Source organism: Neopelma chrysocephalum, unplaced genomic scaffold, assembly GCF_003984885.1.
Source record: "Neopelma chrysocephalum unplaced genomic scaffold, ASM398488v2 Primary Assembly neopelma1_71, whole genome shotgun sequence".
NCBI lineage: Eukaryota > Metazoa > Chordata > Aves > Passeriformes > Pipridae > Neopelma > Neopelma chrysocephalum.
The window spans coordinates 14,682,947-14,700,162 of NW_020897731.1; the positions used below are offsets into that span (position 1 = coordinate 14,682,947).

The 17,216-nt window shown below is 39.5% G+C and overlaps 1 protein-coding gene across 1 annotated transcript; it reads left to right on the top strand.

Moving 5' to 3' along the window:
- Positions 1-2,550: 2,550 nt before the first annotated feature.
- Positions 2,551-17,061, top strand: KLB (klotho beta). Its single transcript, XM_027686610.1, has 5 exons — positions 2,551-3,418; positions 7,796-8,303; positions 11,058-11,326; positions 12,838-13,981; positions 15,638-17,061. Exons 1-5 carry the CDS (start codon positions 2,681-2,683, stop codon positions 15,997-15,999), a joined length of 3,021 nt encoding a protein of 1,006 aa, XP_027542411.1. The 5' UTR covers positions 2,551-2,680; the 3' UTR covers positions 16,000-17,061.
- The last annotated feature ends 155 nt before the right edge of the window (positions 17,062-17,216 follow it).

Consider the following 17,216-nt stretch of genomic DNA (forward strand, 5'->3'; position numbering starts at 1 on the left):
CGTCCTTCTCTTCATTTGCATATCTAGGCGGAATGAATGTGTGTTAATTTGGATAGTCCACCTAACATTCAAAACTCTACTCCTTTAAACTAACATGTTTGGCATTTTTGCAGATCAAACCCCAGGTTTTGAAACCAAACCCCAAAACAAGGAGAATACATATTCAATAGTCAAATGAAAAGTTGTTTTCATCATTTGAATCATGTGCCTTGACAGAAGCAAAGAAGAAAAGGAAAATTGATAGCTAAGAATTTAACTGAATAATCATTAGTCTTCCCAACTACTGAATCTGTATCAGCAGGTGCCCCAGAGATCTCAGCCTCTCCCAGCCTTGATTCATTCTGAAACCAGATTCGTTAAGTGCATGGCCAGAGGTAGGAAATCACACTGTGCAGTATCATACTGATGTCCATGTACAGCATCAGGGTTGGAGCCTATCCTGACTCTGCCACTTGAGCTAGTGGAATAATTAATTCTCTTCCCTCCTTTTGTACCCTCACTTCCCAACAGCCCCTTATCACACCTCTCTCTTCTGTGCTGATTGCTTTCCAAATTACCAAGTGTTTCCTTTCCCCAGGTCCTTGCTCAGCTAATCAAAACCTCCTCCCAAATTCAAGTCACTGTATGACTCCCATCAGTTAAATTGCTTCCTCTCTAACTTCATGAAGTTACATTATAGCTCAAACAGTTAAATGTGAAAAAGCAGTAAGAAACTGGATTCACAGAGGCTTGAAACACTGAATCATTTTCAAACCTTGATTATAGCATGCTCCCAGTCATGTCAATAATAAGGAAAGAAATACAGTTCATAACCTTGTACAGACCAAGCATCTGGGAGCGCAAGTCTCTGCTGCATCTTTCATATCTTGGGCAGGAGCAACATATTGTCTGCAATAAGATGCCAGTGGTACTAAATCTGCTGTAGTTAGTGAGGAGAAGCCCATTGTCTTTACCTTGTCAATAGATTGCCAGGGTGTTACAAAACTGTCGTGGGTATTTGGAACTCGAGCATCTGGTAATCATAGTAACTAGCTGCTTTAGGAGTGTGTACTGGCATCAATAACGACTTGCATTTGGGTTTTCTTTCATTTCTTTCGTTTCCAAGCTGCCTGTGTGTGGTAGGATCTTGGCTAAGTGTGGATTAATTACTTCAGGTAGTTGATGGAGTGCTGGGTTTGTTATGTGGCAGAGACTTGTGTAAGATGCATGTCTACCCCACCAGCAGGGACCTACAGTGCAGAAGATGTCAGTAGGAGCTTTCTTCTTCATCTGTAGTGAAAATGTTCCTTGTAAAGGCACTGCAGAGAAGTGCTTACACATATGGAGGTTTTGTTGTTTATCTTAAAACATAAATAAATTGTCTTTCATTTTTATTGATTAATCAGCTTTATGGATAAACTAAAGGTATGTCTCAGTGCTATTGTACAGTGCTGCAAGCATACTCTCACAGGTGGCAGCAGCACAGCAGTGCATCTGGACTTTCATGTCCTACATGCCAGCAGGGCTAATTTGTCCAAGCAGAGTGCTGTACTCAGGTGATAAATTGTTCCCATGTTCAGATTTTAGTATTTCTTGCATGCAAAGTTACTTCACACTGCTATGTTGTTCTGCAAAGCTCTTCAGCAACTGTGGTCTATGTGTGGATACACTTTATATAACTATGCCACAAGAAAATAAAATGGCAGGACTCAGCCTTACTATATGGAGTAAATTGACTATATCTCAACATATATACTGTTGCTGTAATGTAAAACGTTAAAAGGTTGAATCGTATTGCATAACTGCTCTGTAAAATATTCACTGTAATGATGCCCCAGCTGTGTATACAAAGAGTGTTAAATAAATCAATCCTAAAATAGCATCTTTCATGGCTAATTGTCTTTCCTAATTGCGATTATTTGAAGAAATCCAGGGAAATTGTGTAAGAACTGGAGCAGACCCCTGTTGATTTCGTTCTGCTGCTGTATGTACAACTGTACAAAGCAGACTTTTATATAGGATAGAAAAACAGTTGCATGTGTTTGAAAGAAATATTGACTTGCTTTAAGTTTTTATATAGCTAATGGAATGTGCATATATTTCTTGTCAACAACAAAATTTCCCACAAGTCCAGGGAGAGTTTTTCAGCAGAAATAGGATGTTTGAGCAGGGCAGGACTGAGGAATGATGCAGTCCCCTTCCAGCCATCCAATTACACAGATGGGAAAAATAATTTTTTAATTGGAGACTCTGTAGTCTGAATTATATTAATGTTTCCTCAAAATACAGCTGCACAAGGAATAAAGGATGTGATATCTTCATAGCACCCTCTGTCACCTATATTCTCCCAACCTGGATGACCGAGCTTTAAATACTGATAAATTAGTTACTAGCATTTCTCTCGTTCAGGCAACCTATTTTCCTGCAGCACGAAGCCAGGTAGGTGTCTCGGTGGTCATACAGAGGCCACCTCCCTACCAATTACACCGTTCTCTGACCCGTTCTACATCTCACAGTTCAGGCTAATCATTGACAGGGCTTTTACGATCACAAGCTTTTAGTGAAGCTTTGATAAGACACTCCAGCAGTTTGTGGCTAATGAAGACGGTCTGCGCAGTGGAGACTCCAGCAAATGAATGGATTTTTTTCAGTGTCAGTACAAGAAATCTGACTTTTAACATTGGCACTATAAACCGGCATAATGTGTGGCCAACGACTGGAGAGAATTGTTGCTTTTTGGACGTTAGTTTTCATAAGGACAGTTACTGGGCTTGCTGAAGAGGGAAGATCTGTGTGGAAAAAGGACCCCCACTTCAGCCCTGTGAGTGAAACACAGATGTTTTTGTATGACACTTTCCCCAAAGAGTTTCTCTGGGGTGTAGGGACAGGGGCTTTCCAGGTGGAAGGCAGCTGGAGGAAGGATGGGAAAGGCTCCTCCATCTGGGACCGCTTCACCCGCTCAGAGTTCAGTGATGCTGACAGCACAGGCACCTCCAGTGACAGTTACATTTTGTTGGACAAAGATTTGTCTGCTCTGGATTTTTTGGGAGTTACTTTTTACCAGTTTTCAATTTCATGGTCAAGGCTTTTTCCCACCGGAGTCGCGGCAGCTCCCAATGAAAAAGGACTCCAATATTACAACACCCTTATTGATTCTCTACTCTACAGAAATATTGATCCTGTGGTTACACTGTACCACTGGGACCTGCCCTTGATGCTGCAAGAAAAATATGGGGGATGGAAAAATGAATCAATAATTGATATCTTCAATGACTATGCCACCTTTTGCTTCCAGACCTTTGGGGATCGTGTTAAGTATTGGATTACAATCCACAATCCATATTTAGTTGCTTGGCATGGGTATGGCACAGGTATTCATGCTCCGGGAGAGAGAGGGAAAATAACAACTGTCTACTCTGTAGGACACAATTTGATCAAGGTACAGTATAATAAGATTTTACAAATTGTTTTTGCACTGCCATGGGAAACGACGGAAGGAATCAGTCCTGTGATCAATGTTTGAAAAAAAAAGACTGTGAAAGCACAAGAAATAGCCTTTACCTAAGGCAGTCTTTCTGTTAATCCTCATTTTGATCTTACTGTTCTATTCACAAAAGAAGACTTAGTAATTATTTATTTTAAAGTGCTTGTTTATTATTTTATTTAAAAATTTTGCATACAAAATCTGGCTATTAAAGAGTAAGATTTTCCTTCTTTATTTCCTTCTTTCCATTTAGTTAAACACACTGACATTACCATTCATTTGGCTACACTGAATGACTATTCTATTAGTTTAAAAGGAAACTTTTTTGTATTTGCATATTAAATCAATTCTACTAGCCGTGGAGTATGTATATATAAGTATGATTGGTTCTAGGTTACTAAGATCATATTGCAAAATGTTTATTCTCCAACTAGCAAGTTTATTCTCTGTGCCCAGCTGCATTACTCCCAGCTCTAGAGTAGCTCTCACTGTGCCAGGATCTCTACATGGAGACTGCTGTCTTTGGGATCTGTGGATGAGTGTGTCCTGGAAAAGTCCCATAATTTATTCTCCTTTAGAAAAAATTTCTACTGAATGAATGGGGAATAACTGTTACTTCTATGTCCAACCAGACACTTTCTTCCCTTCCTCCAAAATGGAGTCCTCTCCTCAGGACGTAGAAAGATGAAGATACACCAGCACCTGTATTTCTTACAGGAGGAGGGAAACCTATCTCCATCAAGTATGGCTCTAGGGTGGACACCAGAATCATCTATGCTTGTAAATGTCTTTGCTGAAAGATTTTTCAAACAGTAGTAACCATCAGTGCTGATGTAAACTTCAGCACTGATTCACACTTTTTTTGTTATGATTTTTTATTTTCAGGTTAGCTTTCCTACACTTCTTGGCAATCATTAGGAAAAACACAATCCAAATGCAAGACAGCATACAAAAAATTTAATAGTAAAGACTCAGTCCTTCAACCCCCCCTCCTAGAAATGTAGTTGCCTACATCTCAAGAGCCCTTTTGTCCTCACAAAGATTAAGATTCCATCAATTTTCAAAATAAGGGCTTCAGCTCTACTGACTACATCCTTACCACAGACCAAAAGGGTCTGAAACTGAAATATTGTCTTCAAATAAGCCACACGCACCTGCCCTTCTTCTGAAGGGATGGTGAACATCAGCAGCAGCAGCCTCTATATTCTAGCTCTTCATGGTTTAAAAACCAAACAACTAAACAAGAACCCCAAATAATTTTATTAGCATTTTTAAATTCTAGTTTTCCTAAATGTTCCCACTTTCCAGGGTACTAAAATAATTCCATATACCCCTGACATTGTTTTGTGTGCTCATTGCTGTTCAAAGGAAAATTCCTTGATTAAAATATCTTAAGAATTAGAAAGTATTGGTCTTTCTTTTGAAAGCTCTCTGCATATGCACATGATAAATTAGAGGATCAGGGTTTGAAAGAGCATGAGAGTATTTCAAGAAGAACAATTCTGTTGTCTTCATTTTATTAGGTTGACTTTTCTTAACACTAACTGACTTAGCACTCTCTGTGACTTTCAAGTCTATTGAATAATTTCTATATTAATACCAGGAAAATATGCTGAAATTAATGAGTCATATGTATCTAGAGTAAATATACAATATTGATCCTGCTTTAACTGTGTACTTAGCCTTGACATTTGTCCTTGATCTACCAAGGAAAGTGAAAGATTAGGGATTAAACTCTAACTGAAAAAAGATTAGTCAAGATTTACTCAAAATACACAATTTGATGTATGATACAGCTTTTAAATTAATGTTTGTTTCATATCTGGTCTTACAAAACAAATGATATCAATCAGCTGGTTCCATCAACAACAGTTTGCACTTAGTGAAGACCTTCTATCTGAAAATGTTAATCTGCTTTACAGATAATTAACAACTCAAAGGAGAATTACAGGCAAGTAAATGCTATTGTCTCTACTATGTCTGTAAAAACCCTTACTAGAGATACTGACAAGTTTCTTTCAGTAAGAGTTAATCCTCAGAACTAAGAGTCATCAATGATACATATGACTTTGTGTATGAGGATCCTGTCTTGACTCATACTAAATGTACTTGTTTGTACTTGAGTTCTGCTCCTCTAGAATTATACCTGTGGCTGTATTCTTGACTGAAGGCAACATTTGTAATAGTAACTTTACTTTCTTCTAATCAACTCCTGAAGATGTGTACGAATACAATGAGTTGTCCCTGATTGCCTTTTACATGTCAATATTCCATTCTAATTAGTTTGGTTTTTGGCAAAGTGATCTTCACCACTTCACCTAGAAAAGTGTGATTGCTACGATTTACCTGGTGCTATTGTCATAGTACTTGGCACTGTGCATAATACAACTCGCTTCAGCGGGGGTTTTCTTGTTAAGCCAATGCAACCATATACCTCTCATTATACCTGTGTCTGGAAAAGAAAATGTACTAACCAGGTAGAGAACAAAGCAAGCCTGGCCCTAGCAGCCACCCCAGGCTGGAGGGACTTTCAGGAGAGCACAATGAAGGTAACTGAGGAGATGACACTGGCCACTTAAATTTTCTGATGAGACTGGTAAGAAAACCATTTTATAATACTTTAACTGTATCTTGCAATTTGCCCCATGCATCCATTTTTGTTGGCTTCCCTTTTCAGCTACAGAACCTGCATTTCAAAGGTTAGTGTTACTTTATCAGTATTTTCAAAGACAGACCTTGAACAGATGTTACGAGCATGACCTTAGAAACCATGAACAACTGATACACAAAATTTCACAAACTGTAATGCTTTGGTGCTCCCTAGCTTAAACAAATATCTACCTGACATCAGGCCTTTTGGGTTTTTTTAACTGTCAAGGCTGTGTGTTTCTAGATAAATTAACTGAAATTATTGTCAAAGGTAAGCAATGCTGTTTGGCTTGGTAATGATGGTGGTCTAACTCAACGCTCTCAGTATTTCACAATACTTCTCAATGTTTTTCCTAGGTGCAAACAATTATTTTCTTTCCAGCTTAAGAGTATAAAGCCACACTTCAGGCATAAGGTAAACCCTGAGTTACTTGATAGCTCCTCAGCTGGGAAAGGTTAGTTCCCCTCCCATGTCAGATCCTCTGATGTGATTCACACTGCAGTCCAGAGTCACCCTTCTATGACCCCTGAGCTGTCTCATTTTCCTATAGGACTTTGACAGTGCTAGTGGTTCCTCAGTCTCCCATGTATTTCTGGTTTTGTGTAAATTTTGTCTGTTGTATTCCCTTATTTAATTAATTAACAACATGATGTTTGAAGCTAATTCTGATGTGTAATGATGTTCAGCTTTCTAAAACATGATGATAATCAGAAAAAATGGTATTAAGATGTGATACAAGATATGTTTTCATTGTCACTCACGAGTAGCAAAACTTCAGTCTGTCCTAGGGCAGTCAATATTTGGCCAATTATGAGTACTAAAACATGCCATACCCACTAGATTATATGCTGCCAAATTTCCTTTTAAAACTCAAGTGTTATTGCTCCCTACTTGGTGTGAGTAAGCTTCATTCTATGCTGCTGCATGTACTGTCAGAAAAATTATGGCCATTTCAAAGAAGAAATTAACTAAATTCCTGAACAAAATTCTCACTCAGAACTGTGAAAGTTGACATTTGGGTTCAAACTTCACATCTGGGTCCTTTGTCCAAATTTTTACATCTAGGGATTGTGCAAATATCAAAACTTGAACACTTACTCATATGATTAGGCCAAACTAAAATAACTAAATCCCAGGAAGAAAGATGAAGTGGATGTGATTTCATTAGAGTAAGCCCAGGTAACCCCCAGAGCACAGAGTCAGCACTGACAAATGAAATATCATGAGATGCATAACTTATGGAACAATTGTAAAGATGATTTAAAATTTTAACTGTATCAGCAATCACTGCTTGACAAAGAAAGACCTAATGGGACCGTCTAGATCACAGAGTTCAAATCCCACCATTACAGCTGTTTAGTCTGAAAGTGTCCATGTAACAGCTATTCAGACCCCTGCTGGGACCTCTCCTGAAATTTAGACCTATGTCAAAAGGCAAAAAGCCACAGCCCTGATCTGTCATAGTAACAGTGCTTGAGTTACTGAGCATTGCCCTCATCCCAAGGTACCTTTCAGGGTAACAGTGATGGCCCATTACAAATGTGCAGGGTAATTGTGTGCCTTAACTGTGATATTTCCATATAAGCCTGCAGTGAGTCAGATGGAGCTACTTGCCTCTCTAGCTGCCAGCCCATACAGAAACTTACTAGGGTTACAATTTAAAGCTATTTTTCTCTCATCAGGCTCATGCAAAAGTTTGGCATAACTACAAAGAACACTTTCAACCCTATCAGAAGGGGATGATGTCCATAGTATTGGGATCCCACTGGATAGAACCTAACAAATTGGAAGATGAGTTGGACATTTCTAAATGTCAGAAGTCTATGGAGAGAGTGCTCGGATGGTTTGCTAAACCTATCCATGGGGATGGTGATTATCCAGAAGAACTGAAAAATGAATTCTCATTTTTGCCACGCTTTACGGAGGATGAAAAAAACTACATAAAGGGAACAGCTGACTTCTTTGCATTTTCCTTTGGTCCTAATAACTTTAAACCTCCAAACACTCTACAAAAAATGGGCCAAAATTTGTCACTCAATTTGAGGGAAGTACTGAACTGGATTAAACTGGAATACAACAGTCCTCGAATCTTGATTGCAGAGAATGGCTGGTTCACTGACAACCATGTGAAAACAGATGACACCACAGCCATCTACATGATGAAAAACTTCATAAATAAGGTTTTACAAGGTTTGTACACAAGTTAGTTGTTGGATTTTCAGTGAGCACTTAAGGATAATCTGATATTTAGCCCTGTAGTGATTTAATCTTTTTTTAAAAGTGGTAATGGCAACAAAGTTAATAATTAATTATTTATACTGCATGAGTATGAGTCATGGATCAGGATCTACTGGTGATAGGTGTAGTACAAACACAGAAAAAAAAACATAGTCTCTGTCCCAGAAAGTTAAAGTCCAACATTTGCATTGGATTTTAAAACTAAATAAGTAAAAAGCTGAGTGAGAAATTTACGAAAACAAATCTATTGGATATCACTTTTCACTGCTGGCAGCTCAACTGTAACACCTTTATGCGGGTACATACCTTGACAGCAGGAAAATAAGACTGACTAAAGACTGTCATTGACATGCTGGGGTCCTAGTCCAATGCAAAATGCATGAAGGAAATGAGCAGGTGAAGGACAATGATTCTTGAGGAATATTGCACACCAAACAAAGATGATATGTTTTAATAACACATTTAATCTTGGATTTGCCCTTCATAAAGCCAGTGTATGGGGTGCTCTCTGAAGGTAAAAGATTTAATTTTGTATGAAATATAAACACTATGAGTACCTTAAGCCTCTGCAAAAACAATATTTCTTTCCTCATCCAATTTATAGGAGTAGTGCTGGGAGCAGGGCAGCTGCTGGTTCCGAGAGCCATCAGCCCAGCAGGCTTGCCCCACTGCTGATGCCACAATGCAGTGATGGGATGGCTCAGATCCCTTTACAAAAACCTTCTTTATCCTCAGAAGAGGGAAAACATGAGTTATCATGTAACTCGTGGCACCATGAGTCATGAAAATAGGTGATGTATAACATCACCTTTACAGTGAACTGACCTCAGTTATGATCTAAGGATGCAAGTGAAACCACAGTGTCTCAGTGCCACGCATGTGCCTGTCCATACTGCAACTATTACTCCTGCAGGACTCCAAGACTCCACCTGCAGTGGACACAAAAATGCCCTGAGATCTTCTGTGAAAGTGATCGCTGGTGACACAGGGAGCTTAGTTAACTCCTGACCTTTTCTACCTCCAGTTCCTTGTTCCTGCCCCCAGTCATCCCCTTGTTTTTCAGGATTTTCTCATTCCCACTCCAACATTCAGTGAGGATCCTGCCTTCTGTTTCTGCCATCTCCTTTCACTGTCCCTGCAGACAATGCTACAAACACATTCTCACACTGATCCACAGGATCTCTACCTATCACTTCCCTAACTTTTAAGTCTTCTTACCACAAAATATACATAAAATAGCGCTTTTTTCCCTACCCATTTTTAACAAGCACAAATTGTCAACTAGGCATGCACCATCTTGAGTACTACAGCATCTTCTGCTCTGACAATTAAACTTACCTGCCATCCATTCAGTATACTTCTAGAAACAAAAATATTCTCAGTTGTCAGTTATGCTGTCTTTAGATGTCTGCTTCCATTTGTTCAACCTTCCTCATTGCAGACATGAAATACTCATCTTCACTTGCCACGTCCTTCTGACCTATCTCTACGTCATTCTCCACCTCTGCATTTTACAATGGATATTTTCAGACACTTTCATACTTTCTCACATGGTTTCCCTAATATTTAGAAATTGCTTTTCTTGAAAATACATGCCATTGTATTGCTTCATTGCATTCCCTCATCTCCTTTCCAGTATTCTGGCCTTATCTATCAGCTTCTCATATACTTCATCTGGCAACTAGGAAAATAACCTTTTGGACTGCACCGGTGCTGCTGGGTACCTTGTTACTCTGCTCGTGTGGTGGACTACAAGTAAAATACTGCTTGTCCATCTGACTGTTTCAAAACCCCACTTGGTCACTGCTTTGCCCTTGATATTCCAGCCCTTATAAGGTTAATGTGAGGAGTTATCCTGTGGTATTTCCTAGCTTAAAGCTGGCGACAGGCAGCTAACATGACTGACCATGGAGTTTGGACTTTTTCTTCCAGGCTGCCTGCTGGCATGTGCTGTAAGTGGGTAAAAAACATTGTGGTTAGTCGGTGTCTGGCAAGAAGCTGCTTTGCAGGTTCTCCTGCCCTTCCTGAAGATCGGGTTCGATATCTGAGAAAGCAGTAGTCATCTTTCTCATATATTATATGTAAAAGATCATATGTAGACCCCTTTGCAAGGTAGAGGGATATTAAGAAACACGGATGCATTGCACCCATTCTGTGATTAAATCAGTCTCTGAGCTGATCAACCCAACTTCTTCTGAAGTCATTAGTTGTCCCATACCAACACATTAAATTTTTCAGTTTACAAGCTGAACAGGCATTCCTAAATGTTAGAGCTTACAGAGATCTTTCAAATAAAGGTAGAGAGTTTTAGCTTCATGACAAATGCACAATCTAGATCAACTGTTGCACCCTTAATTTTTACTCATGATTCTCTAATTTTATTGGTATATCGTACTGGCAAATTGTCAAATGCAACTTAAAGCCTGGCTGGCAGTGGTGTAGTATTTTGTGTTTGCTCAGAGCAGAAATAAAGCATCCTGCAGTAATTTAACTTCTTAAGGAACTAATGACACATTTTTTGTAATGAATAAAGACTAAGATATATAATGTCACAGTTTTGCAATTAATTACAATGGGCCAACAACCCCATAAATGTTGAGAAGACACTCAAGAATTTCAAAGTAAATAGCCTTTTCTCATAAATATCCTTTATATATGTTATAGTACTAAATATAAGACTCATGGATGTTACTTTCTTTTATGTAGCTATTAAATATGACGACGTAGATGTGTTTGGTTACACAGCCTGGTCCCTCCTTGATGGCTTTGAATGGCAACATGCTTACAACATCAGGCGTGGATTATTTTATGTAGACTTCAAAAGTGAAAAAAAAGAAAGGATTCCCAAGTCATCTGCACTTTATTATAAACAAATCATACAAGAAAATGGCTTCTTTCCAAGGGAGTCTACCCCAAGCTTGCAAGCTCAATTCTCCTGTGACTTCTCCTGGGGTATTACCGAGTCTGTTCTCAAGGTAAGCATAAAATATTGAGAAGACTGCTGGAAGCAGAGTGATCAGTAACTTTACTTGGTGAACAAATGACTGTGTATGGCACCTTGCATTCAGGAATCTCAATGCACACTGCCAACAGAAGTTAAGCCATAACTGCATAGCTTCAATTTCACATACTTTGCAAGTTTTCAGATGAGATGGTCACAGAGTGCTGGTCCTGCTGCAGCAGCAGACCCCGCTGCAGGAGCCCTTCCAGGCCCAGCCCACCCTTGCCTTCCCTCTGCTTGCATCTCCATGTGGCAGATCAGATTAGAAAATTTCAGACCAAGTTGACTCCAACCAATTGTTCCTGGGTTATTTTTCAACCAGGGGCTTCCAAACCCAGTCTGGAGTGCGGCCATTGGGGATGCCTATGACAGCGTGATGGATAGGGTTGCATGGGGCAGGGACAAGGTGGTTACACTGGTGGCAGCAGAGCTACCTGCAGGCTTAAGGGAAACAGATTCCTGGATTGACCCTGGCTCTAAGTACCATTTAGACAAGTGGGTAAGAAGCCCTTTAAAAAGACACAGAGCACAGATGAAGATAACCAACCTAGAGCTCATATTTGAAAAGAGATCATACCACCTTTTGTCCAAACTCTGGGGTTTTTATATACTTTATTTTTCTTCTATTTCTGCTTTAAACTTGGTAAATAAGCTAACTGTATGGATGGCCAGTGTTGGGATACTCTTTCTGTCATTGCACACAGACAGAGAGTCCCAGGAACAATATCAGCCTCAAAAAATAACAAAACCCCATAATTTAACCTATTCACTGACAACCATAGGAAAAAAAAAGTAAAGGTGCTATGTATTTTGTTAATATATGATGATGATGATGAGCATGGAAAAATCCATTTTCTTTAAAAAAATTAACTAATCTAAATATTTTAAACTCCACAATATTGTATTTTGAAACCTATAAAAAGCATTTAAAAAAATTGGAAGATGGAAAAAAACCCATGTGCTACTCAGAACCTTGTTAACTAGTAGGAGATAGAAAAGATAAAACTAAAAGCTACAAGATGTGTCAGATTACTATGCCTCAGTTTCACAAGGTTGATCTCGCAGCATTGCCAAAACAATCTGTACGTGCCTCGTATAGCCCCTCGTGCTTGTTCTTACCACTCGCTCTCCTGGCAGCTGCCTGAGAACTGCTGTTTGCATGACCACAGAGTGAACTCAATCAGAGAGATATATCGGTGTGAAAACATATGTCACGTAGGCTGGTGGCAGGGCAAATGCCAGTGTGTAACCAAACAGAAAGGAGAGTGCAACTTTAATGTTTTCTGTAGATAAAGGAACAGAACAAGTAAGACGACCACTAGCACAAAACCCATATAGGCGAGTTGGTTATCCTCTCCCCCCTGGAGTATCTAAGCTTTCTAACACCCAGCACTAATCCTACAGCTGAACACAGGCAGAAGTGCAGACTACAAGGCAGCATTCATTCAATTAAAAACCATTGTAACATAGTTTTTATTTTCACAGGCAGAATTGGTGGCTTCCTCACCACAGTTCTGCGATTCCAGCCTGTACCTCTGGAATGTCACAGGAGATGGGCTTCTGCACAAAGTTGAAGGGGTAAAGCTAAAAACCCGACCAGCACAGTGCACGGATTTTGTCAGTATTAAAAAGCAACTTGACCTCCTAGAAAAAATGAAAGTCACTCATTACAGATTTGCACTTGACTGGTCACTAATTTTACCCAATGGAGATTTGTCAGTGGTCAACAGGCAAGTTCTTAGATATTACAGGTGTGTAATTAGTGAAGCACTGAAACTCAATATTCAATCCATGGTCACCTTGTATTATCCCACTCATGCCGACCTGGGCCTGCCAGGTCCTTTGCTGCAGGCAGGAGGATGGTTGAACCAATCTACTGCTTATGCTTTTCAAGACTACGCAGCTTTATGTTTTAGGGAACTTGGTGATTTGGTTAAACTTTGGATTACAATAAACGAGCCTAACCAGCTAAGCAATGTGTACAACAGGAGCAGCAATGATACCTATAGGGCAGCACATAATTTACTAATAGCACACGCCATGGCCTGGAGAGTATATGATGAGCAGTACCGGTCCTTCCAGGATGGCAAAGTGTCCCTGTCCCTGCATTCGGACTGGGCTGAGCCTGCCAACCCCTACTTTGAATCTCATTCAAAAGCTGCCGACAGGTTTCTTCAGTTTGAAATAGGCTGGTTTGCCAATCCCATATTTAAGACTGGGGACTATCCAGCTACTATGAGGGAATACATTGGCTTCAAAAACAGAAAAGGCCTCTCATACGCTTTGTTGCCATCTTTCACAAGTGAGGAAAAGCAGTTCGTCAAAGGTGCAGCTGACTTTTATGCACTGAATCATTTCACCACGAGATTTGTGATTCACGAACCTCAGAATGGGAGCCAGTATGAATTTGATCGTGACATTCAATTTCTGCAGGATATCACCTGCCTGAGCTCCCCTTCTCGTCTGGCAGTGGTGCCTTGGGGAATGCGCAGAGTTCTCAGGTGGATTAAAAAAACCTACGGTGACATCGATATTTACATCACAGCAAATGGAATAGATGACCCGTCCTTAGACAACGATGAACTTCGGAATTATTACTTGGGAAAATACGTACAAGAGGTTTTAAAAGGTGAGCATTCAAGTTCCCCAGAGCCAATTCTGTGGCTCAGACCCAGGCAATCCTTAGGCAAGCTGTTAAGACTTGCCCTAGATGGAGCAAGCAGTTCTGGTTCAGATGCAGGAACTGGCCATCAGCAATCAGCTCCCTGAGGGACCTGATTCTGCAGTCACACTCAGGGCAGATTCAATACAAAGCAAGCCTCTCACATGAAACACAGCTACAGCTGCTTCCAGTTTAAAGTATGTGAGAAGCCATCTGGGCATGCACATACAGCAGAGTAGTTATTCAGAAGTTATTAGGAGATGGCACTTCAGACCAACAACTTTCAAGAGACAAATTTCTACTCTCCAAAGAAAGGCAGGAGCCTTCTTACTTGCATGCTGAACTAGTCATTGGACAGGAAATTGCAAGCAAGTCCACGGAGACCTGGAAGGACATGCAGAGTCCAACTCTAGTTCCTGTTCCACTACTTGCTTTCTCCTGGACACCTATAGAAATACAGTTCTTCACTTTAAAGAAAAATTAGTAACAGTTATGGAGGTAGAGGACAAAAACATTCAAGACGATCATCTTCAGCAATAGCTTATTGTATGAGAAATCCTGCAAGCACCTCAGGTCTCACATCCCTCTTCCTCCAACCAATTGTTAAGAAAAGGAGTGAGCCACAGGCTACCAGAAAGGCCTCAGTACCTGAACCATACAAAATAAGATGCACAATACATGCTTGCCTGCACAATACATCCTTGCCCTTATATTCCCTTCCCTATTGGCAAAGATTAGTGAGATCCCCGATCAGGATGTGGTGTTTAAAAGCTTTTCTGAGGCACCTGTCAGCAAATATAGCTTAGGTATCCCGGTTTCTCCTCTGTAGGAGTTAGCTACATAAAAAAATGAGACAAATCTTACTCATGGCTAAGCATGAGTTACTAAAGGACTAATGAGCATTTGCTGTTTTATTTTCCATGCTAATTGCATACTGCAAACAAAAGAACAATACAGTATCAAAGGAAATAAGTTATTAAGGCATTGTTTAAAGGGCATTTCATCATAGTATTTCCATTTTACTTCTCAGATAGCGTGACACTTTACAGTACTCACAAGAAGATCCCAACTTACATGTTCTTGCCTAATCAGGGTCACATTCCGAACTATGCTCACTGCTTGCACATGAATTGAAGGGATCTTTATTCACCAAGGCCTGCTATTATAATTTAAGTATTTTCACCCAGCACTTGGGTGCAGCAGTATAACATACAGCCATGCATGCTGTGGGGTTGGGCAGCTGACTTTGGAGCAGGGGAGGAATTTTTGGAAAGCTCTTCTTGTGGCACAGATGGGCAGCTGCTCCCCCTGAGTCATCATAGCTGGGTTCAGTAAAGAGCAGCATCTGGCTTTTCCCAGGAAAGCAAACTCCCAGCTCCAACCCTGTCCAAATCCAGCTTTCACAGGGTAGGTCCAGAAAATTCCCAAATTTTAAGCATTTTTTAAAATAATGATGCACAATTGAGACAACCAAGTATTATTAGAAGCAGCAAGTAAATGCTACATGATGCAATTACATTTTTTAACAATTTGAAATCTGAACTCATTACCAGAAAGTTTGCATGTTTTACTTAACCTATAAGGTTTTATTAATGTCTGGTTTTGGTTTCTCTTTCTTCTCAGCATACTACATTGACAAAGTCAAGATTAAAGGCTACTATGCATTTAAGCTGACTGAAGAAAAATCTAAGCCCAGATTTGGATTCTTCACTTCAGATTCAAAAGGAAAGCCTTCGATAAAATTTTACAATAACCTGATAAGCAACAACGGCTTCCCTGCCAACTTCTCAGTCTGCAGTCCCTCAAACCAAGAAAAGCAGTGTAGCTTCTGCTTGTTTATTTCTCAGAAGAAGCCGTTAATATTCTTTGCCTGCTGCCTTTTCTCTACTCTTATCTTGCTTTTAACCATTATTTTTTTTCACAAAAGAAAAAGAAGAAAACGTTATAAGGCAAAAAGTATCCAGTGCCTCTGCGTTTCATTTTAAAAGGGGGCACAAGCCCACCTTCAGTGAGATCCATCACTCTTCGAGTTCTACAGCAGATGATGCAGCTCAGACAACTGTAGAAAAGCACTGAGTCACTCCAGTCATGCACACCAAGCATTTCATTCAAAAACAGGAAGTAATCACATGCACAGGACAAAGAGCTATGACATTTGTTTCTGGTGAAATTACTTTTATCCACCTACTGTACATAGAGGATAAGTTCACTTATTTAAAAAAAAAAAATTATTCTACTGTGCCTTGGAATAACCTTTCAAACAGCTTGACTTGTAAACAGCGACTAAGCTTTGCGAACTGATATGCACTTTTCTACGAACCAAGGTGTCTTGTGATATTCATGAGTGTTGTTGAGCATAAAATTACAGCTGTTCAGAGTTTACAAATAAAAGTGTTATTAAAACCTACAAACCTTCAGCTAAGTATACCACTAAGAAGGAAACGTCCTGGACCGGCTCCTAAAACAACAAATTCAACTCCATTATTGACCAGTACAGATCCCCTGACATATTGGGTGACATAGTTTTAAGCAAATATAACTGGAGTCAAGTCAAAATCATATAGAATCGCTATTTTTCACCTCCAAAATCGGCCAGCTATAAAAAGTTCTTAGGAGAGAACATGCAAATAAGTAACTATTAATCCACTCAAGAGACTGACAAATATAATTGTAAATTGCACTTGTCATCATTCAAGTGGGTCTTTGGGCAATTTTTGGAATTTAACAGGTATGGATGTTTTCCTCACTATTAAGCTTTAGCAACTTGTTGCCAAGCATGTTTCTGTACTATCCCAGGGATTTTTGGAAACATTTTTTAAAAATTGAATAGAACAAGTGACAATGTGGATTTTACCATAGCACAGAAATAGTACAACCTCCCAATTAGATGTTGCTACATGGCAAGATTAGCAACTAAGAAAAAAAGCTGTATCCCCAGATGACAAAAATTACTGCTGGTGAAATTCAGCAATATGCTCTGATGGAACTTTGAGGTGAAGCCTTTTGTTTTCTTAATTGAGCAATACAAATAAAGCATTTTATTTTCAGACTACTGCTTCTATGTATTTAGTTTAAATGGTCTTAAAAATCTAGTTCTACTGATTTCAGTTTTGTTTTTAATCTACTTTAGATTCTGTCACCACAAGTCTGAATTAAGAGGTTTTGAAATAATGTGAAAGAACACTATTCTCTGTGAGAACAA

Bases quoted from the DNA above. Each gene is read 5' to 3' on its own strand.
- KLB (XM_027686610.1), top strand. From the start codon at position 2,681: ATGTGTGGCCAACGACTGGAGAGAATTGTTGCTTTTTGGACGTTAGTT. The intron at 3,419-7,795 runs GTACAGTATAAT...TTCTCTCATCAG, and splicing joins TAGGACACAATTTGATCAAG to GCTCATGCAAAAGTTTGGCA. The intron at 8,304-11,057 runs GTTTGTACACAA...TCTTTTATGTAG, and splicing joins CATAAATAAGGTTTTACAAG to CTATTAAATATGACGACGTA.